Source organism: Sus scrofa, chromosome 6 (assembly GCF_054392235.1).
Source record: "Sus scrofa isolate SSC_HxYL_T2T_F1_AM1 chromosome 6, Sscrofa_HxYL_maternal_Yorkshire_Landrace_v2.0, whole genome shotgun sequence".
Lineage (NCBI taxonomy): Eukaryota > Metazoa > Chordata > Mammalia > Artiodactyla > Suidae > Sus > Sus scrofa.
Window position 1 is genome coordinate 30159190 of NC_139388.1, and position 21921 is coordinate 30181110.

The following is a 21921-nucleotide window of genomic DNA, read 5'->3' on the forward strand; positions in this document are numbered from 1 at the left end:
GCTGATACTTCAGCTAAATAAGGACTTAGAGGATTTTGTTTTTTGTTTTTTTACAATAAATGTTTTTACAACACTGGATTGAGAAAGTGAATGCTATTTCCACGGTTTTTCAAAGCCAAGAAATGGGAAAAGCCCTTAGAACCTTATACCTACTCAAGCCCTGAAGAACTGTGGACCTTTGGCAGGTTAACTGATAGGACTGCAATATTGAGACTGTGGTTTAGATCTTTAGGGCATAGACTTAGAAGTGTTCTAATTCCATGTCTTAACTTTGTGTAGGAGGGAACTAAGACACAAGTATCTCAAGTGCTCCTCCAGGGTTGTTTGCTTATTGGTGATAGAGCTGTGGCTAGAATACAGATTTTATTCTTTTGGATCCATTAGCATTTTATTTCTATTAACAACATACATTCTTACTGTATTACTTTTTCTGTGCCTCCTTTTGCTGTTTGCTGAATTGATGTAATAGTTTATCATTTCCCAATTGACCGAGGGCATCACTGAGCCAACCCATGGTAGTAGAATCACTGTTGAAGTAATTTTTGTATTAATTTTTAATAGATAATACAGGTACATGTACAAAATTCAAAGAAAGAAAAGTACATAATGAAAAATAAATTTTCAAGTCAAGTAGTTCCCACCCCCTTCTTTTTCCTGCCCCAACACATATAGAGTTCAGATCTGAGCTGCAGTTGGGATCTGTGCTGGGTGGGGGATGGAACCTGCCTCCCAGTGCTCCAGAGATGCTGCCAATCTCATTGCACCACAGTGGGAATTCATTCCCCTTCTTAAAAACAGCTATCATTGCCAGAATCTTCGTTACTCTGCCAAAAAGATGCCCATATAAATATATATTTCTCCATTTTTTAGCGATTTTTTTTTTTAATGGCCACACCTATGGCATATGGAAGTTCCCTTGGAGCTGTAGCTGTAGGCCTATGCCACAGCCATGGCACCACCGGATCCCAGCTTTATCTACAACCTATACTACAGCTCACAGCAATGCCAGATCCTTAACCCACTGAGCCAGGCCAGTGGTGGAACCCACATCTTTACAGACAATCTGCCAGGTTCTTAACCTGCTGAGCCACAGGAACTCCCTTAGTGACATAATTTAAATAATATCAATTCATAGAGTAGTTTGAGTTTTTGAGATGAATTTACTCGGAAATGATTTTCTCTTTTTTCTTTTAGTTTATTAATGTGAATTTGTGATTATTGTTGAGAATATAGAAAATGTACAAAAAGTAGTATTAAAATCTTTTGTAATATCTCTTCTCCCGAATAGTCACAATTAACTTTTGTTAATTTTCTTTTTGTTCTTTTTGTATACATACACACACACACACACACACACACACACACACACACACGTATACACACACATGCACACAGTATTTGGTATTTTCACTTATAGTGGGCATTTTCCCATATTGTTAAATAGTCTTCAAAAACATTTCAGGGAGTTCCCTTCATGGCTCAGTGGTTAATGAACCCAACTAGGATCCATGAGGATGCAGGTTTGATCCCTGGCCTTGTTCAGTGGGTTGGGGATCCAGCGTTGCCATGAGTAGGTCCCAGATGCAGCTCAGATCTGGTGTTGCTTTGGCTGTGGCCTAGGCTGGCAGCTACAACTCCGATTAGACCCCTAGTCTGGGAACCTCCATATGCCACGGATGCAGCCCTAAAAAAAAAAAAAAGAAACCTTTCAGCACATGCATAATATTTTAATATGGCTGTGTCATTTGTTTAACATATTTTTGCTGTTACATTGAATATACTTGTGATGGCTAGTTTACACCATAATATCTAAAACTTGGAGTTCCCTAGTGGCTTAGTGGGTTAAGGACCTGGCGTTGTCATTGCTGTGGCACAGGTTTGATCCCAAGCTCAGGAACTTTTACATGCTATGGGTGCAGCCAAAAAAAAATTAAAACTTGGGGAGTTCCCATCATAGCTCAGTGGTAATGAACCCAACTAGTATCCATGAGGATGTGGGTTCCATCCCTGGCCTTGCTCAGTGGCTTAAGGATCCGGTGTTGCCATGAGCTGTGGTGTAGGTTGCAGACACAGCCTGGATCCTGCATTGCTGTGGCTGTGCCATGGACCAGCAGCTGCAGCTCTTGATTTGACCGCTAGCCTAGGACTCTCCATATGCCGCTGGTGCAGCCCTAAGAATAAAAAAATTTAGAAAGTAAAAAATCTAAACTTGAATGAGTCTACTCCCTAGAGTATAGACAGTGCTTGTTTTTATGCCCTTACTTTGTGAGCCATTTAGAACATAAGTAGGGACATAAGTATTTTCTGAGATCTAGATTGGTGCTTGGTACTTGCTAAGTCATAGTTCATCCTAAATCTCAAACCTTTCCCCTATGAAACATTCTCTTTGAACGGAGTGGGGATCCAATTCATATACCTTTTATGGTTTGGTAAAAGTTGGGGAAAACATAGTGAACTGGGAGCATATGCTTTGTAAAGGTGTTCAAGTTGTTTAAATTTCTTTAAATATTGTTCTGGGCAGACAAAGCGTAGCTGACTATCAGAGCCACTAATTTTCTCCCCATGTAGTAGTACTAAAAGTATATCTGTTTCTAAAACATGAAGAAAGTATTCTCCACACTTTTTGTTTTAATCCAGAGAAAAACCTAGTAATTTAGGCATTTGGCAGGAATAAACCCTTAGAGAACCTCACCAGTCAAAAAGAAGTATAATCTATAGCTTGAAACTCGAGCATCTTAAAACAAGAAAAGGAAAACCAAAAATAGGATCTCCAGGAAATATAGCAACTTGGAATGAGTCAATATCAGAAAAAGGTGAAACCAATGAAAAGTTAATGGTTTAAATAACAACTGCTAGGCTTTAAGAAAAATTATGTTCGCATACTCTGGCAATGGAGTTCCCATGGTGGTGCAGTGGTTAAACGAATCCGACTAGGAACCATGAGGTTGCGGGTTCGATCCCTGGCCTTGCTCGCTGGGTTAAGGATCCGGCGTTCCTGTGAGCTGTAGGTCGCAGACTCAGCTCAGATCCCGCATTGCTGTGGCTCTGGCGTAGGCCGGTGGCTACAACTCTGATTAGACCCCTAGCCTGGGAACCTCCACATGCCACGGGAGCGACCCAAGAAATGGCAAAAAAGACAAAAAATAAAATAAAATAATGAAACAGATATCCTGGCAAGGAAGAGTGTAGTGTACTACAGAAGTTTTTACATTCATTTTTTTAAAATTTCGTATTGAGTTCCTGTCGTGGTGCAGTGGTTAACGAATCTGACTAGGAACCATGAGGTTGCAGGTTCTATCCCTGGCCTTGCTCAGTGGGTTAAGGATCTGGTGTTGCCGTGAGCTCTGGTGTAGGTCGTAGACGCGGCTTGGATTCCGTGTTGCTGTAGCTTTGGTGTAGGCCGGCGGCTGCAGCTCCCATTCAACCCCTAGCCTGGGAACCTCCATATGCCGAGGGAGTGGCCCTAGAAAAGGCAAAAAGACCAAAAGTAAATAAATAAAATTGAGTTTTGAGATGTTCCCATTGTGGCTCAGCGGGTTAAGAATCTGATTAGTATCCATGAGAATGTGGGTTCGATCCCTGGCCTTGCTCAGTGGGTTAAAGATCCAGCATTGCTGTGAGCTTGGTGTAGGTGGCTCAGATTTTACCCCTAGCCTGGGAACTTCCATATGCCCTAAAAAAAAAAAAAAATTAAAATTGCATATTGAAATGTGTACTACATGTATACTTGAGTTATTTTTAGTTATTTAGAAGATTGTCCGGAAGGTAATGGTCTAGATTTTTTTTTTTTTTTTTTTTTTTTTTTTTGAGGAAAGGACTACTTGGTGTTTCTCCTTTAAAACGTCTCTTTTAATTGTATGCAGTATAATTACGCATCTTTGGATTTAATTTGCATTTTAGAGACAAGCTAAAAAGAGAAAAGTGGATGAGATGAATGTGTCAGAGTTGGTATGAAATTGCAGGCATTAATTTTTCTTAGTTTCTCTACAGTTGTAGTCTAAGAAAATAGTTTAGAAATCGCATGAATCTTAAGTCTGTTTTGTTTTCTAAATATCATAGTTATTTTAGTGGATATTGTTACCATTGTCTTGCATTTTAAAAGACCAGAGTTTGCTTCTTTTACAGTTAGAACTTGTCATTTACATATGAAAGTTTGTAAATTAATACTTTGTTTCTTCTCAACTCTTAAAAATCATAAAACAGCCCAGCGGTCTGCTCAAGAACTTCCTCATATTGAGAAGTACAGTATCAACAGTTGTTCTGTAAATGGAGGTCATGAAATGATTATTACTGGATCTAATTTTCTTCCAGAATCCAAAATCATCTTTCTTGAAAAAGGACAAGGTAAATAATTTGATTTGAGTTGACATAGACATAAAAAACAGACTTATGGTTACCAAAGGGGAAAGGAGGGAGGAGGGATAAATTAGGAGTTCGGGATTAGCAGATGCAAATTACTATATATTAAGTATATAAACAACAGGGTCCTACTGTATAGCACAGGGAAACTTTATTCATATCTTACAATAAACTGTATTGGAAAAGAGTCTGAAAAAAAAAATATCTATCTGAATCATTTTGCTGTACATTAGAAACCAATACAATGTTGTTAATCAGTTACTCTTTGAGTTAATTAAGATTTGAGTTGATTGACCTCAAACTAAGGGGTACAAGGTTAAAATGAATTGTTCAGATGTATCACTGATACTAATCATAAAATAGTTTTCCTAAAGCTCTAGGCATCTTGGAGTTCCTGCTGTGGTACAGTGATTAAGAATCCCAGAGTTCCCATCGTGGCTCAGTGGTAATGAACCTGACTAGTATCCATGAGGACATGGTTCGATCCCTAGCCTTGCTCAGTGGGTTAAGCATCCAGCATTACTGTGAGCTGTGATGTGGGTTGCATACATGGCTCAATTCCTGCGTCGCTGTGGCTATGGTATAGGCTGGCAGCTGTAGCTATGATTCAACCCCTAGCCTGGGAACTTCCATATGCTGTGGGTGCAACCCTTAAAAAAAAGAAAAAGAAAGAAAGAAAGGAGACAGTTACCTGTGAAAGGCCTCTTGGTGCCCCTTTCCAAATGGATCCTTCTCCTAAATCATTGTTTTATTTTCTTTATGGTTTTAGTTTATATATTTTCCCACTTGGGGGCTTTATATAATACTGCATGCATTTTTCTCAAAATTGCTTTTTTTATAAGTCAGTTTTTCTTTTTTTGGCGTTTCTTTTGTTTTGGGGGTTTTTTGTTTTGTTTTGTTTTTATTATTATATTTTAATGGCTGCATCTGCAGCATATGGAGGTTCCCTTGCCAGGGACTGAACCCAAGCCACAGCTATCGCAACACCAGATCCTTTAACCCACTGCACTGGGCTGGGAATCGAACCTGTGCCTCCACAGTGCCCCAAGCTGCTGCAGTTGAATTATTCATTTATTATATTTTGCTTTTTTGCAGTGGGGGCTACACCTGCAGCATGTGGAAGTTCCCAGGCTAGGGGTCAAATTGGAGCTGCAGCTGCCAGGCTACGCCACAGCCACAGCAATGCCAGATCTGAGCCACATCTTAGAACTACACCACAGCTCATAGCAACGCTGGATCCTTAACCCACTGAGCAGGACCAGGGATTGAACCTGTGTCCTCATGGATACTAGTTGGGTTGGTTACAGCTGAGCCACAATGGGAACTCCTGCAATTGTATTCTTAACCCACACTATACCACAGCGGGAACTCCTATAAGAGCTTTTCTAAATTGAGTCATTTTAAATGGCGGCAAGTATTGGTTTGGCTGAGATTGTAGTTGTAAACATGCAACTCCCATTCTGAAAGCACCTTCCTCGATCCCTTCATTCATTTTTTTAGGCTCCTTAATGTGGCATTCTGGCCATAATCTGTTGCCTGTCTTTACAGCCTCATTTCTTACTGCTCCCTTCCTTTATACTCCACCAGAACATCTGTTTATGGTTCCCTATATCATGTCATTTCTTGCCATCTTGACTCTGTTCATGCTGTGTCTGGTGCCTAGACTTCTCTTCCCCCTACATTATCTTAGTTTGACCTTATCTTTAAGCCTAATTTCAACAGCTACTCAGGAAGCTTTCCTTGTCTCATACCCCTACCCCAAACTAGGTTTAGGACCTTCACCTCTGACTCTTAGTATATCCAGAATACACCTTTATTAGTTATTATATCTGCCACATATCATTATAATGAACAGTTTATATTCACCTTTCATCCACAGACACAGGCCAGGGTATCCTATCTCTGTTATCTCAGGAACCTCAAGTGCTTGGCATATTAAGACTTAGCAAATGATTTCTGAACTGAGCTATAATTCTGAGAAGGCATAATGTTTGTAGTGTCTCTTGTGCACAGGGATAGCTACTATCTGGTTATTGGGCCAGAAAGTGATAGTCACAATCTGGAAGACGTTTAATTCCAGATGAAGTCATGCAAGGTGTGAAAATATTTATATGGGTTAGTCCCTAGGTGAATGCCCGTAGTATAAAAAGAATGCTTTAGAATAGCTGTACATAAGACTATGTACTATAGAGTGAGAGCTCTGGTAGCAGGGGCTCTCCCCAAGTGAACAATTCACTTGGGATGAAGAGACAGAAAATGTACTGGTCGGACCTTAGGTAACACAACTGGAAAGGCTAGCAAATAATTCAGAAGACCATCAGTATCTATAAAAATTTTGACAAGCCAAGCAATCCCAGAAAATGAGATCCAGTAGGAAAAAATTCACAAGTATTGGGTTTAAAAAAAACCCAGTTGGTTATGGGAGCTTGAGCTTGGCAGTAGGAAATGTGGCAGACTTGTACACTGCCCACACGTAAGTGTAAGAGTCAATGTGGTGTAACTCTCCCAGAAAATTTTTATTAAAAGAGACACAGTATCTCCATGTAATATGGCAGGAACCTCAGTCACTCTCTTTCATGCTGGATCATTTCTCACTTGGTCTGTTTGGTCTTGAGACTGATGCATTTGATGGTCACTTTGGAGGAGGAAGGTTCAAAGAAGAATGACCAGGAGGGCTAACATATCGTTTAAGGGATAGATGCAGAACTGGGAATGGTAGCCCGTGTAAAAGCAGACACAGGCAAAAACATAGCTACTTTTAAACATCTGAAATATTGTCTCACAGAGAAGCACACAAGGTAGTTGGGGATTGGTTACAAAGAGTTGCATTTAGACCAGACGTTGGATACTAGAAGGAGACAGATGTCATTATCATGAAGAGCTTTCTAGCAGCAGTTATTATCCAAAGATGAAATTGGTTTCTTGGTTAGGGAGTGAGTTTCCTATTACTTAAGGCATAGAAGCAGAAGTTGGCCACCACTTGGTAGAGGTATTCTCAGAGGATTTTTGAACATCACTAGGTAAAATAAACTCTCTGGGGCCTGCAGCCTCAGGCAGCCCAAGATCTTTCTTCACCTTTTTTTCCCATGGGTACACTTTTTTTTTTTTAATCTTTTTAGGGCCGAACCCATAGCATATGGAGCTTCCCAGGCTAGGGGCTAGGGGTCAAATCAGAGCTGTAGCCACTGGCCTATACCATAACCACAGCAATGAAGGATCCGAGCTATGTCTGCAACCTACACCACTGCTCACAGCAAGGCTGGATCCTTAACCCACTGAGTGGGACCAGGGATTGAATCTGCATCCTCATGGATGCTGGTCAGATTTGTTTCCACTCAACCATGATGGGAACTCCCCTGTGGGAATACATTTTCTTTTCTTTTTTTTTTTGTTTTGTTTTGTTTTGTCTTTTTAGGGCAGCACGTGCAGCAGATGGAAGTTCTCAGGCTAGGGGTTGAATCAGAGCTGTAGCCGCTGGCCTACACCACAGCCACAGCATCACAGGAACTGAGCTGCATCTGCGACCTATGCCACAGCTCACATCAAGGCCTGATCCTTAACCCACTGAGCAGGGCCAGGGATTGAACATGCGTCCTCATGGATGCTAGTAAGATTTGTTTCCGTCATGACAGGAACTCCACATTTTATTTTCTTAACAGGAAGTCAGTGAGATGAAGAATCCTTTTGCCAGTAAGGATTAGTATTTGTGATACTAAATACATAAGATTTTGTTTGTATGCTTTTTTTTCGGCCTCGCTGCTTGCGGCACATGGAAGTCCCTAGGCCAGGGATCACCCAGGCCACAGCAGGAGCCTGAGCGCTACAGTGACAACACTGGATTCTTAACCTCCTGTGCATTAAAAGAACTCCTGTTTGTATGCTTTTTGACTTGAATTACTTTAACTGTAAATTCTTTGTTTCAACAGATGGGCGACCTCAGTGGGAAGTAGAAGGGAAAATAATCAAGGAAAAATGTCAAGGGGTAAGATGGTTACCTTTTTTCTGTAGAAATACTTAAGAAGCTTAGTGAGAAAATTGTATAATGCTGCCTTCTAGTATAGATGAGGAATCTTATATCTGTTGAATAACAGAAAAGTAAATTAGAATTTTTAGAATTTTGGACCTTAGATAGATACATTCCTGATACTAAAATTAAATTTTAGGAAGGATAAACAATTGGTATCTTCTTTTTTGTGTGTGAATAGAAAAGGATCAATTAGAAATGAAAGATTATGGAGTTCCCGTCGTGGTGCAGTGGTTAACGAATCCAACTAGGAACCATGAGGTTGCGGGTTCGGTCCCTGCCCTTGCTCAGTGGGTTAATGATCCGGCGTTGCCATGAGCTGTGGTGTAGGTTGCAGACGCGGCTCGGATCCCGCGTTGCTGTGGCTCTGGCGTAGGCTGGTGGCTACAGCTCCGATTAGACCCCTAGCCTGGGAACCTCCATATGCCGCGGGAGCGGCCCAAGAAATAGCAAAAAAGACAAAAAAGACAAAAAAAAAAAAAAAGAAATGAAAGATTATTAAAAGATTCTTACTGAAGTTATCCGTAACTTATTTTTCTTTTTCTTTTTTTTCACTTTTCAGGGCTGCGTCCAAGGTATGTGGAAGTTCCCAGGCGAGGGGTCGAATCAGAGCTACAGCTGCCAGCCACAGCCACTGCAGCACCATATCCGAGTGGTGTCTGTGACCTACACCACGGCTGTGGCAACGCTAGATCCTTAAGTCACTGAGCAAGGTCAGGGATCGAACCCATATCCTCATGGATACTGGTTGGGTTCGTTACCAGTGAGCCATGCTGAGAACTCCCTTAATTTATCTTTCTGAATTCAGTGAAGGACATACATGGGGGGCAGGGTGGGGGGGCAAAAAATAGGAGGAAGACAAGCCCTCAGGGGTTTAAGTATTGAACACATTATTCCCAACTCCTCCATGTGAAGCCTTCCAGGATTCAGCACTGAAAGCTGTGGTCCCCCTTCATCCTGGTAAGAACGGAGACAAAATTTTCTCCCAAGACAATACCACTTTCTACAGTACTCTCCAGAGACCTAGAAAAATTCGGATAAGGATTGCAGTTGGTTTGGGGCTGAAGGTTTTCACCCTGCTTATGTAAAATCATTATTATTACTATTATTACTATTACTATTATTATTATTATTATCATTATCATTATTATTACTACTACTACTTTCTTTTTGTCCACCCTGCAGCATGTGGAGTTCCCAGGCCAGGGATTAGATCTGAGGTGCAGGTGCAGCAATACTGGATCCTTAACCCCTTGGACCAGGCCAGGAATCAGGCCAGTGCATCCTAGCACTCCAGAGACATTGCTGATCCCGTTGCGCCACAGCAGGAACTCCTTAAAATTATTTTTGATAGGGTTACAGATTTTGTGTATTGCCAGTTTAGAACATTTAGAATATAAAGTTTAAGAAATCTAAACTATAACACAACTTGTGAACTATTAAACTTGATGTAAAACTGGAACAGATTTCCAGTTAAGATGTATAGTAACATGTAATATTTAGTAGAGCACAATGTAAGACTGTTTTTATTTCTGCTACAAATTTAATGGTTTACTTAAAAGAACTTTTATGTTAAAAATAACATATCTGTAGAGTAAATCTCCAAATGACTTACATGACCAGTTAATGTGCACAGTAATCTACGATGGAAGAGCCGGAGAAGTTAAGGCTCATGAGATGTGTTAAGTTTAGCAGGTGCATTTCATTTTTAGTTCTGAGTGTAACATAATCTTCCTTTTCATGCTCCTTAGGCTCACATTGTCCTTGAAGTTCCTCCATATCATAACCCAGCAGTTACAGCTGCAGTGCAGGTGCACTTTTATCTTTGCAATGGCAAGAGGAAAAAAAGCCAGTCTCAACGTTTTACTTATACACCAGGTATGATGCTTTACTTACAGAGCTTTCTTTCATAATGAATAAAAAGGTATTCAGTGAGTCTTGTGTTATAGTGTTTAAAGTAGGGTACTTACAATCAATAAAAATCCCAGCATAAGCCTAATCTGTAAAGTTTGTGTTGACTTTAAACATTAGCTCCTGCACTGTGTTCACTGCTGTTATCTTTGTAATACTAAACAGTCAATCATAGTATTCAAAGGACACCAAAAGGCAGTCTCTTATGCAAAGTTTGTGAGTAGTAAGGAAATTGCCTCTGCCTCAACAGACAGACAGCTAAAGCTGTCTATGTTCTTTTAAGGGTCATATCAATGAAAAAATTTTGTAGGCTTCACTTTCAGTGGAGATTATATAGCTTGTGGAAGCAAAAACAACTCTCTTTGCCTGTACTATAAAGTACTCTCTAAGACTTTGCTGACTTTTTAAAGTTTGATACAAACAAAAGGACCTGCAGAAAGACTGAAAAGATGATACAAATGAGTTTGTTAGTGCTGTGTGTTAGCGGACAATGCCAGATGGGAAATTCTTGCCTTAAAAGAAGGAAGTATGCAACTGAGATCTTGTTTTGTGATTATAGTCCTGTGGCAGTTTGGTATTAGTAGTTCATATCTATTCCACTATCTCCTGTACCCAACTTCTACCTTGAAAGTAAGGCTTTCGGGCAGAGGAGTCCAGTGTGCTGATTGCTGCTAATAGTCAGGGTACAGTTAAGGTGCTACAGTTGGTTTGAAGGGCTAAATTGTACTTAATCCTGCTGAAATAAATCTGCAGCTAACAATAAGAGAAGGCAGAAACTGTCATGTGATGTCTCTCCCCAGAGAGTATGTTTTAAGTATTTTTTTTTTCCTTTCCTTTTTTTTTTTTCTCTTTCTTTTCTCCTTTATGACCTTTAGAACATTGGGACTATCCAGTGAACTCTGCACCATCAGGCTTTACTGCTGTTGGTGGTATGGTTATCTAATTTTTGTGATAGGGAAATGAATTCTTTTGAATGAAAATAAAAGAAAGTATTAGATCTGATATCAGTTGTTATTTTGTAGCATTTATTATAATGAAATTAGAAAATTGAATGTAGAAATTTGAAGTCTGTTTTTCAGCACTTCCAAAAATCACCAGTACCAAAGCAAGGGCAGGTGTTTGTGAATATGTGTGCACTTTCTTTGTGCCCTTAACACTGCAAAAAGGCACTGTGCCTTCATCTCAATTGTTCCAATCAAATGAAGAATCTCCCATTAATTTTTCATTTGGTGAGCAGCAACTTCACATATATATTGGTTGTGTGAAATATATAAGTTGATGGCAGAATTGCTGGTTTTATAGATACTCCTTAACAAAGTAGACTTTCACACATCTTTGTGCAGCAGTTCAAGTGCTGTGATTTTCCAGCTCTTGAGGGTGACACATAAATATTATATGTAATAATTCATGCTGATATTCATATACTTAGAGAACAAATATTTGGAGTGCCCTGGTGGTCTGCGGTTAAGGATCTGGCATTGTCACTGCTGTGCCACAGGTTTGATTCCTGGCCCAGAGCTTCTGCATGCCACAAGCATGGCTAAAAAGAACGATTGAGAGAACAAATATTTATAGAGGTCTTCTCTGTACTAGTTGCTTTGTTAGTCACCAGAAGATAGGATGATTTTTAAAAAACTGTAATGAACTTTATTCTTCTAAACTTATTTTTAGAGTTTTTGCTGTGGTACAGGGGGGTTTAAAATTTGACTGTAGCTGCTCAGATTGCTGCGGGAGGCATGGATTCAATCCCTGTCCAGCATAATGCGTTAAAAGGATCTGGTGTTGCTGCAGCTGCAGTGTAGGTCTCTAACTGAGGCTCAGATTCAATCCCTGGTCCAGGAGCTTCCATATGTCACTGGTGTGCCATAAAATTAAACGAACAAGCAAAACTTACTCTTTTTTTTTTTTTTTTGGTCTGTTTGCCTTTTCTAGGGCTGCTCCTGTGGCATATGGAGGTTCCCAGTTTAGAGGTCTAATCTGAGCTGTAGCCATCGGCCTATGCCACAGCCACGGCAACGCTGGATCGTTAACCCACTGAGCAAGGCCAGGGATCGAACCCACAACCTCATGGTTCCTAATTGGATTTGTTAACGACTGCGCCACGAAGGGAACTCCAAGCAAAACTTATTCTTATAAAAACTTTTAAATGGGGAGTTCCCATTGTGGTGCAGAGGAAACAAATCTGGCTAGGATCCATGAGGACACAGGTTCGATCCCTGGCCTCTCTCAGTGGGTTAAGGATCTGGATTTGCCATAAGCCGTGGTGTAGGTTGCAGGTACAGCTTGGATCTGGCATTGCTGTGGCTGTGGCGTAGGCCAGCAGCTTTGGCTCCTATTTAACCCCTAGCCTGGGAATCTCCATATGCTGCAGGTGCGGCCCTAAAAAAGCAAAAAAAAAGAAAAACAAAAAAAAACTTTTAAATGGTTTATAGTAAATGAAAAAAAAAAAAAAACCCACTGGAATTTGAGAGAGTATTGATTGTTATTAGCGGTCATTCATTTGTCATCATATTCATTAAAGCCTGGCTTAATTTCATTGATAGCCTCTAGAAGCCACTTATATTCCAGAATCTGAAAATTAATATTATTTGCTCATGTTAATATATTACTTGATAATAAAATATTTCAGATAATATAGTATACTAAACTAAAGATTTTGGTTAGCTCTTCATTTATTCATTAATTCAATAAGTAAGGGTACACGCCAGGTGGATAAAACCTATCTCAGTTTCTTCTCTCATAGAATTTATAATCTAGCAGAACAAATAGAAGCAAATAAAATCAATCAATAGATAGATTACTTACAAATTTGTCATTAGAAATGAAGATTAAGGACTCTGAAGGGAAGGGAAACAATGCTGTGGGTGAAAATAACAGAGGGAACCTTGCTTAGGCTAACTGGTGAGAAAAGACTTCTAAGAGATGATACTTGAGTTGATAACTGGAAAATAATAGTAATAGTTGATAATTATATAACATTTACAGTTCTCAGTCCTTTTTATACTTATTCATTTAATCCTCATAATAAACCTGTGAGGGGAGTTCCCGTTGTGGCTCAGTGGTTAATGAATCCGACTAGTATCCATGAGGTTGTGGGTTCGATCCCTGGCCTTGCTCAGTGGGTTAAGGATCCGGCATTGCCGTGAGCTGTGGTGTAGGTTGCAGACTCGGCTTGGATCCTGCTTTGCTGTGGCTCTGGCGTAGGCCAGTGGCTACAGCTCCGATTAGACCCCCTCCATATGCTGCAGGTGCGGCCCTAGAAAAGGCAAAAAGACAAAAAATAAATAAATAAATAAACCTGTGAGATAAATTATTATCTTATTTTACAAAAGAGGAGACAGAGTGTCTAAGTAATATGCCAAAGATCACACATGTCAGAGCCAAACATCATGCACAAGCAGTCTGGTTCCAGAGTCTAGGCTCCTGAATTATCCTAGACTACATCTGTTTGTTCATTTATTTAGCAAACATATAGAGGATGTAGTGTGTGCCAGGTGTAATTGTAAGAAGTTTATACATGATAACTCATTTATTCTCCCATAGCCTTGTAAGTAGTAGTTTGCAAATGAGTGAACTGAGGTCACACAGCTAATAAGCGTAGAGGTGAAATTTGAATTCAGGCAGTTTGGCTTTACAGTCTGTACTGTTAATTACTGTGTTAGATAAAATGTGGAAGAACATTCTAGATTTAGGCAGTAGCATATGTGAAGGTCTTGTGGTTGGTTGAATCATAGAATATTAAAAGCGTTGTAAGGAGTTCCCTAGTGGCTCAGCAGGTTAAGGCTCTGGCGTTGCCACTGCTGTGGCATGGATTCATTTCCTGGCCCTGGAACTTCTGCATGCCACAGGCTAGGCCAATAAATAAATAAATACTTAAAAATAAATAAATAAAAGAATTGTTAAGAAGTGAGCTTTAACTGGAGGTGACATGATCAGATTTGTTTTTCAAAAATAAATTTTTTCCTGTGTTTCTCCTGTCACTTTATAAGATGTTGATGACCAGTTTAGTCTTTTCTCAAATTACTAACTGTGGAGTGTGAGATTTAAAAGGGAAAGGCCCAAGAATTAAAAAGGTGATTCAAACAGCTATAGTATTTTGAGTACAGAAGAGAGTGCCTCAATGGTAATAAAGAATATCAGGTTTCTAAGAAGGGTAGGCAAGAATAGGACTTAAAATATGCAAGTTGAGGAGTTCCCTGTTGGCTCAGTGGGTAAGGATCTGGTGTTGTCACTGCTGTGGCTCTGGTTACTGCTATGGCTTGGGTTTTAATCCTTGGCCTGGGAACTTCTGCATGCCATAGGTGCAGCCAAAACAAAATAAAACATGCAAGTTGGAAAAAAAGTAAAATAAAATTTAAAAAATGCGCAAGTTGGAATGGACTTTTCATGGAAGAAGAAACAGGAGAAAAGGTAAAAAAGATGAACAAGAAGATGTGCTTTTGGAAGTTTTATAGATTTATCAGTGGAAAGTTTGGGGAGTTCCCATACGATAGCTTCATTTTTGTTTCTGTAAAGAATGACATGAAGTATGAGCAGAGAGAGGAAAATGTGGGTGGTGTGGCAGTTTAAGAGTGTGGAGAAGTTTGAAAAACTTGTGAAGAGAAGAGAGAGTTAAGTTGCCACAGAAAACTAACAGTATTCTAGGCATGATCAAAGGGCACCTTTGATGTTGATATTGATGAATTTATGGATTCATCAGTTAGCTCTCCTGTGTAACTTTCTTTTCTTTTGCTTTTTAGGGCTGCACCTGCAACATATGGAAGTTCCCAGGCTAGGGGTCAAATCGGAGCTGCAGCGCTGGCCTATACCACAACCACAGCAATGTGGGATCCAAGCCTCATCTGTGACCTACACTGAAGCTCACACAACACCGGATCCTTAACCCACTGAATGAGGCCAGAGATCTAACCTGCATACTCATGGATACTAGTCGGGTTCGTATTCCACTAAGCCACAGCAGGAACTCCTCCTGTGTGACTTTCTTAAGCAGCGCTCAGATTCTTTAGGGCAAATGGTAAAATATGGATAGTAGAGGATGAGATTTACTAAAGACACCCGGTCCAAGAATGTTGTCAAATGTTATGGAGATTGAGGAACTACAGAACCTAACCTGAAGAAGGGAGAGAGCTTCTAGGATTGGGGAAGAAATAGTAGCATCAGCAGATCAGAGGTATTGATTACTGCCATCATAGTGATGTTAACAGAAACGAAGAGATATAATGGCTTTACATTATCAGCTCTTAAATTGGGAGGACAGTGTAAAGGCAGGGTCCTAGAGGGCATAACATGTGAGAATGGAAATCACTGGGGCCCCAGAGTACAGAGAGAATATTGGACTGCAGCTGCCTTCATTAGCCTTGTGGTTGACAGAATACAAGTCACTAGGTATACACACTAACAGAAGGAAGAATGGACACATAGGAGTGTCTAGACAGTACTCATTCTGGTTGATTACTATCTTTTCTATAATATTTGGCTTTTTTCATTTTTTTTTCTAAAATGAAATTTTGATAAAATTTTTACAAAGTCAAGTATGTAACTGTGATTTTTTTTTTTAAGGTGAAAATGTTTTAAAAACACCCAGGTTCTTGGGAGTTCCTATTTGTGGCTCAGTGTTAAGAACCCGACGAGTATCCATGGGGATGCAGTTTCAATTCCTGGCCTCACTTGTGGTTTAAGGATCTGGCATTGCGTAGGTCACAGATGCGGCTCGGATCTGGTATTGCTGTGGCTGTGGTGTAGGCTGGCAGCTGCAGCTCAGATTTGACCCCTAGCCTGGAAACTTCCATGTGCTGCAGGTATGGCCTAGAAAAAGTAAAGAAAGACAAAAAAAGTCACTCAAGTTCTCTTTCACTCTGCCACTTTTTCCATATATAGATATATCCTTTTAAAAATAGAAATGGGAGGGAATTCCTGATGTGGCTCAGTTGTTAATGAATCCAACTAGGAACCATGAGGTTGCAGGTTCGATCCCTGGCCTTGCTCAGTGGGTTAAGAATCTGGCGTTGCTGTGAGCTGTGGTGTAGGTTGCAGATGTAGCTTGGATCCCATGTTGCTGTGGCTCTTGTGTAGGCCTGCGGCTCCAGCTCCAATTAGACCCCTAGTCTGGGAACCTCCATATGCTGCGGGTGTGGCCCTAGAAAAGACAAAAAGACCAAAAGAAAGAAAGAAAGAAGTAGGAGCATACTATATATACCAATTTTGTAGCCTGAACATTTTTATTTTTCCTTATCTGCGGATAGGGTTTTTACAGAATTTTAACAGCTTAGTATTCTACTGTATGATTATGTTTGAGTTACTGTCTTATTAATTTGTATGAATTCTTCAGAGATTTTAGTTGTTTTGTTATATTGTCGCAATAATTCTTTTTAAAATTTTACTTATTTTTATGTGTTCCGAAGTTGCTTCTTTTTTATTAAAGGATTTGTTCATTTGTTTCCTTTTTGGCAACCCCCTGGCAATGGAGACCTGACCAATATTAGTATACACTGGAGGAATAATCAATCATTAACTGCAAATGGTTGATTTTTTTAAAGAAAAATTTTAAACTAGAGACGGTATTTAGTATTATTTGTCTCACAGTCCATTTACTTTATGGAATGAAGGCACTTCTCAGCGTATGTGTATGATTCACAAAATATCCTAACCACAGATCGTAATAGAGCACAATAGCCTTTCCCTAGTGGTGCTGCCTGAACTTTTCCCCAGCCTCTAGCTTCAGAACCTCTGATGTGTGAGACCCTACCATCACCCACCATCCCTGAAGCTGTTGAACAAATGTACCTCCCTCTGAAGCCTAGCAGAAGTTGTTTGTTCTTAATTTTTTTTTAATTTTTTTTTTTTTTGTCTTTTTGTCTTTTTGCTATTTCTTGGGCCGCTCCCGCAGCATATGGAGGTTCCCAGGCTAGGGGTCGAATCGGAGCTGTAGCCACCGGCCTACGCCAGAGCCACAGCAACGCGGGATCCGAGCCGTGTCTGCAACCTACACCACAGCTCACGGCAACGCCGGATCGTTAACCCACTGAGCAAGGGCAGGGACCGAACCTGCAACCTCATGGTTCCTAGTCGGGTTCGTTAACCACTGTACCACGACTGGAACTCCATGTTCTTGGGGTTCTCCAAAAACCATCTGAGTTCTGGTTTTTTGGAAACATGGGAATTTTCAGAGCAGCATTTGAGCCAAACTCTCATAGATGATATTTTGCCTGTGGGAAGCTGTAGTCTGTGTTCTAAATAGTTGACTGAACAGACTGACTTTAGGATTGTGGTTGTTTTGATTTGGAGAAAAAGCTTGCTTTACAGTCAGGAGAACAGCTGTCAACTCTGCCACAGTCTGTACCTACTGATTAACCTCTATAAAATGAAGATATAATAGTAAAGCAATGTTTTTCAAATTGTTTAGATTCTTTTATTATTCAGATGAAATATTATGCAAAAAGCTGGTATATAAAAAAAGGATGAAAGCTGGTTTTGGTGCTCTCTTTGCACTGGAGAAGGGAATCCAGAGCTCTTACTCTTTGGATTCTGTTCTTCTACATCTACCACTTGGAGAAGAAGAGTGTGAGTCTTCTCATGGCTTGAAAACCACTAGACTAGTAGTATTTTGTTTTGTTTGTGTAGCCTTTGTTTCTCTATCAGCTTTCTAAATTTGAGAATGAGCATGTAACACAAAAGGTAGAGTTAATCTATTTCTGAAAGTCATCTCGTTCTAGGTATTTTAAGGTCTTTTTAACTGTATTTCCCTCCAAACAAGAATAAATTATGACAGACCAGCAGTGAAGACTTCTTATGGTTTGGTCACATTGGAGTCAGAATCCCTTATAGACAAAAAGAGTGATACCTGATTTGGCAGAGTGGAAATGCACTCAGTTTGGTAGTTGACAACTCTCAATCTGGGTATCAAGATTGGCCAGGAACATAGAAATAAGAATTGGATCATGCAAAGAAGATGGATGTTATGCTGTAGTTTTCAATTCCTATGTCTCTTCTTAGTACATAATAAACAGCCACTATGTAACCAAGGGCCCCACCTGCTCCATTCAGGATTAAGGGATGAGAGGAGGCTTTCTTGAATATTCTCCTTCCTTATGTAGAAATATGACTCTGGGTCTTAAGATTCACTGTGGCTTTCCTGGGACCAGAGTAGGAGCCAAAGTAGAAGATGAAAAAATCCAGTAGTCCAGTAACAAAGTTCTAGTTCTGCCAAAATCAGAAGACAAGCAATACATTAAGACAGGAGGGGGAGGGGAGTTCCCATCATGGCACAGTGGAAACAAAGCTGACCAGGAACCTTTAGGTTGCGGGTTCCATCCCTGGCCTCACTCAGTGGGTTAAGTATCTGGTGTTGCCGTGAGCTGTGGTGTAGGTTGAAGATCCGGCTCAGATCGGGCGTGCCTGTGGCCGTGGCATAGGCTGGCAGCTGCAGCTCCGATTAGACCCCTAGCTTGGAAACCTCCATATGCCGAGGGTGCAGCCCTTAAATGTCAAAAGGCCAAAAAAAAAAAAAAAAAAAAAAAAGACAGTGGGGAGAAAAAAGATAGTAGAGCTGTCAGGAGCCAGTAGAAACATTCAGCTATACTTGAAATACCTGAGCAAGACTCAAACTGGATGGAGGCCTGGGTCAGTAACATGAGCACTGTGGCAGAAGCAACAAGAAGATTGATCATAATACCTTTCTTTCAGTCCTTGAGGTTGTTGTCTCATTGTTAGGGGTAGTCTCATGGTTGCCAGATTTAGAGGCAGATGAATGTTGAACCCATCCTGTCCTTCTAGGAAGCTAGGGTAAGGTGTAGAACTCAAATGCAACCCCCAAAAAAGTGCTCCATTAATTACCTCTTCTATAGTAAAATATAGTTCTTACCTTCTTAGTTCTTACCTTCATTTTCTCGGATTGAGACTATCCATATGTGAAGAGACTTGTACTTGGCAAAGTTGTGGTAAATGATCAGATGAAATTTGATTTTGCTTTGGGTCTCATTGCTATCTTCTTTTGATGTAAAATGAAGTTCTTTTTTTGTTTGTTTGTTTTGTTTTTTAGGACCAAACCCACGGCATATGGAGGTTCCCAGGCTAGGCTGCCAGAGCTACAGCTGCCAGCCTATGCCAGAGCCACAGCAACACCAGATCCAAGCCTCATAAGGGACCTACACCACAGCTCATGGCAAAGCCAGATCTTTAACCCACTGAGCAAGGACAGGGATTGAACCCACAACCTCATGGTTCCTAGTCAGATCAGTTTCCGCTGTCCACGACAAGAACTCCATAGAATGAAGTTCTTATATTTTGTGAAGATCATAAAAAGTAATTATGTTAGTAGTATGCACTTGGAAGGAACAATGAGATGTGAATTTAGGAAAATTATTTCTAAATCAGTTACAGCACATCAGTAGGAGGCTAAAGTAGATAGTTTTTAGAAAAGTGAGGAGTTCCCTGGTGGCCTAGCAGTTAAGGATTTGACATTGGCACTGCTGTAGCTCAGGTTGGACTCCCTGGCCCAGGAATTTCCATGTGCCACAGGTGTGGCCAAAAAAAGAAAAAAAAGAAAGAAAAGTGCACTGAAGTGCTTGCCAAGAGAACAACGACATCACTTGTTTTGACACATAATAAATTAACTCATGGTTCTTTGCTGTTTTGATGTGCCTATTAAATAAAATAAGCAAAATGCATTGACTCCTACTTTGAGCAGTCCTTTCATGAAGTGTACTCATCCTAAATCATGGATCTGCTACTTTTTTGATGTTATAAAAAGATGATGATTGTTACTTGTAACTTCTGCTTGCTTGATGAAATGGTAAAGTGGAATCTTCCTTGGTAATACAGTATACTGCAGTGATTAAAAGCCTGGACTTTGGAAGCAGAAAAACAAGTGTTCAAGTCCTTATGATACCACTTAGCTGTTGTGCAATCTTAGTGTCTTTAATCTCCTCTCAGCATTCTCATCTATAAGGCAGGGATAATAATAATCCCTACCTCATAAAGATTGTTTTGAAGTAAATTGGCACTTTCCCATTGCAACTGACAGAAACCCTATTCAAACTCACTTGACAAAAAAGAGAATTTATGGAGTTCCCATCGTGGCTCAGTGGTTAACGAATCTGACTAGGAACCATGAGGTTGCAGGTTCGACTCCTGCCCTTGCCCCATGGGTTAAGGATCCGGCGTTGCTGTGAGCTGTGGTGTAGGTTGCAGACGTGGCTCAGATCTGGCGTTGCTGTGACTCTGGCGTAGGCCGGCAGCTACAGCTCTGATTAGACCCCTAACCAGGGAACCTCCATATGCCGCAGGTGCGGCCCTAGAAAAGACAAGAAGACAAAAAAAAAAAAAAAAAAAGAGCAATGTATACATCTAAGGATGACCTGACCCCCTTGCTGTACAGTGGGAAAATAATTAAAAAAAAAAAAAAAAGAATTTATTGGCTCATGTAACTGGAAGATTAACTGGAATACTGGCTTCAGACATGCTTCAACTCAAGCAGTGTTGTCTCAAGGCTTAGGCTTTTCCTTCATTTTAACTCTGCTTTTCTTTCTGTTGGCTTTACTCTCAGGAAGCCTTTCACCACATGGCATCTCTAGCTTTGTTTCATCTTCATAATTACTGATCCTAGAGAAGAGAGCTGGTAAACATCCCTACCAATCTTGTTGAGTTGTAGTTCTTTTTTTTTTCTTTTAGTCTTTTTAAGGCCACACCCGCAGCACGTGGAAGTTCCCAGGCTAGGGGTCTAATTGGAGCTACAGCTGCCAACCTTCGCCACAGCCACAGCAATGCAGGATCCAAATCATGTCCTCTACTACAGCCCAAGGCATCGCTGGATCCTTTACCCACTGAGCGAGGCCAAGGATCAAACCCACAACCTCTTGGTTACTAGTTGGATTCGTTTCCGCTGAGCCACAATGGGAACTCTTCCAGTACTTTTTTTGATCCCCCATTATTCCTCTTGTAATATGGATCAGATGAGATACACATAAAGACCATTGTAAACTAGAAGCTTTATGAATGTCAGATTCATGATTTCTGGTATGTGATGCTATAAAAGGAATAAAATTCAGGTTTTTTTTCCTTCCTCTGTAGGAGAAAACCCACTTTTTCCCTACTGGGTTTTCTTCTGGGTGTCTCTGTTAGAAAACACCTTACTTCTGATGCTTCTGGTCACCAGATATCTGAAGGTTTTTTCCTCACAGCAAGCAATTCTCTGTGACACTAACTGGGTGAACTCAATTTTCACACTGTCTGCCTGATGATAGTGTCATATCCCACAGGTTAAGGGCTCAGTCCCATAAGACTTCCCCCTGCCCCCACTTCCAGCTTCAAATTCCAGTCACAAGTCCCAGGTTATCTGTCACTTCCACTTTTCACCAAGCAGCTGTAAATCGTAGGTTCCAAAGACCCCCTCCTTGGGTTCACTTAGTTTGCTAGAACAGCTCACAGAACTCAGGAAGACACTTATATTTACCATTTATGAAAGGATGTGGTGAAGGATACAGAGGAACTTCTAGGTGGAAGAGATGTTTTGGGGAGTTCCCATCTCCTGAAACGGGCTGAAAATTCCAAGCTTCTAACCATGACTTGGTCTTTCTGGTGATGAGCCCTCATCCAGCAGCTCACCCAAAATCACCTCATTAGAACAAAAG

At 40.5% G+C, this 21921-nt stretch overlaps 1 protein-coding gene across 14 annotated transcripts in view; it reads left to right on the plus strand.

Moving 5' to 3' along the window:
• The window catches only part of NFATC3 (nuclear factor of activated T cells 3), a 140581-nt gene that overhangs the window by 77576 nt on the left and 41084 nt on the right, over nucleotides 1–21921 (plus strand). For 12 of the 14 annotated variants that reach the window (XR_014805694.1, XR_014805695.1, XM_021094126.2 and 9 more), the window contains 3 exons: nucleotides 4204–4344; nucleotides 8286–8341; nucleotides 10135–10261. Coding sequence is in view for 10 of the 14 variants with exons in the window: in XM_021094126.2 (XP_020949785.1) it covers nucleotides 4204–4344; nucleotides 8286–8341; nucleotides 10135–10261 (324 nt within the window). In the remaining 4 variants the exon portion in view is untranslated. Of the gene's footprint in view, nucleotides 1–4203; nucleotides 4946–5489; nucleotides 8342–10134; nucleotides 10262–21921 lie in introns of those variants that run through there. The other 2 variants (XR_014805696.1, XR_014805697.1) reach the window with 2 other exon arrangements.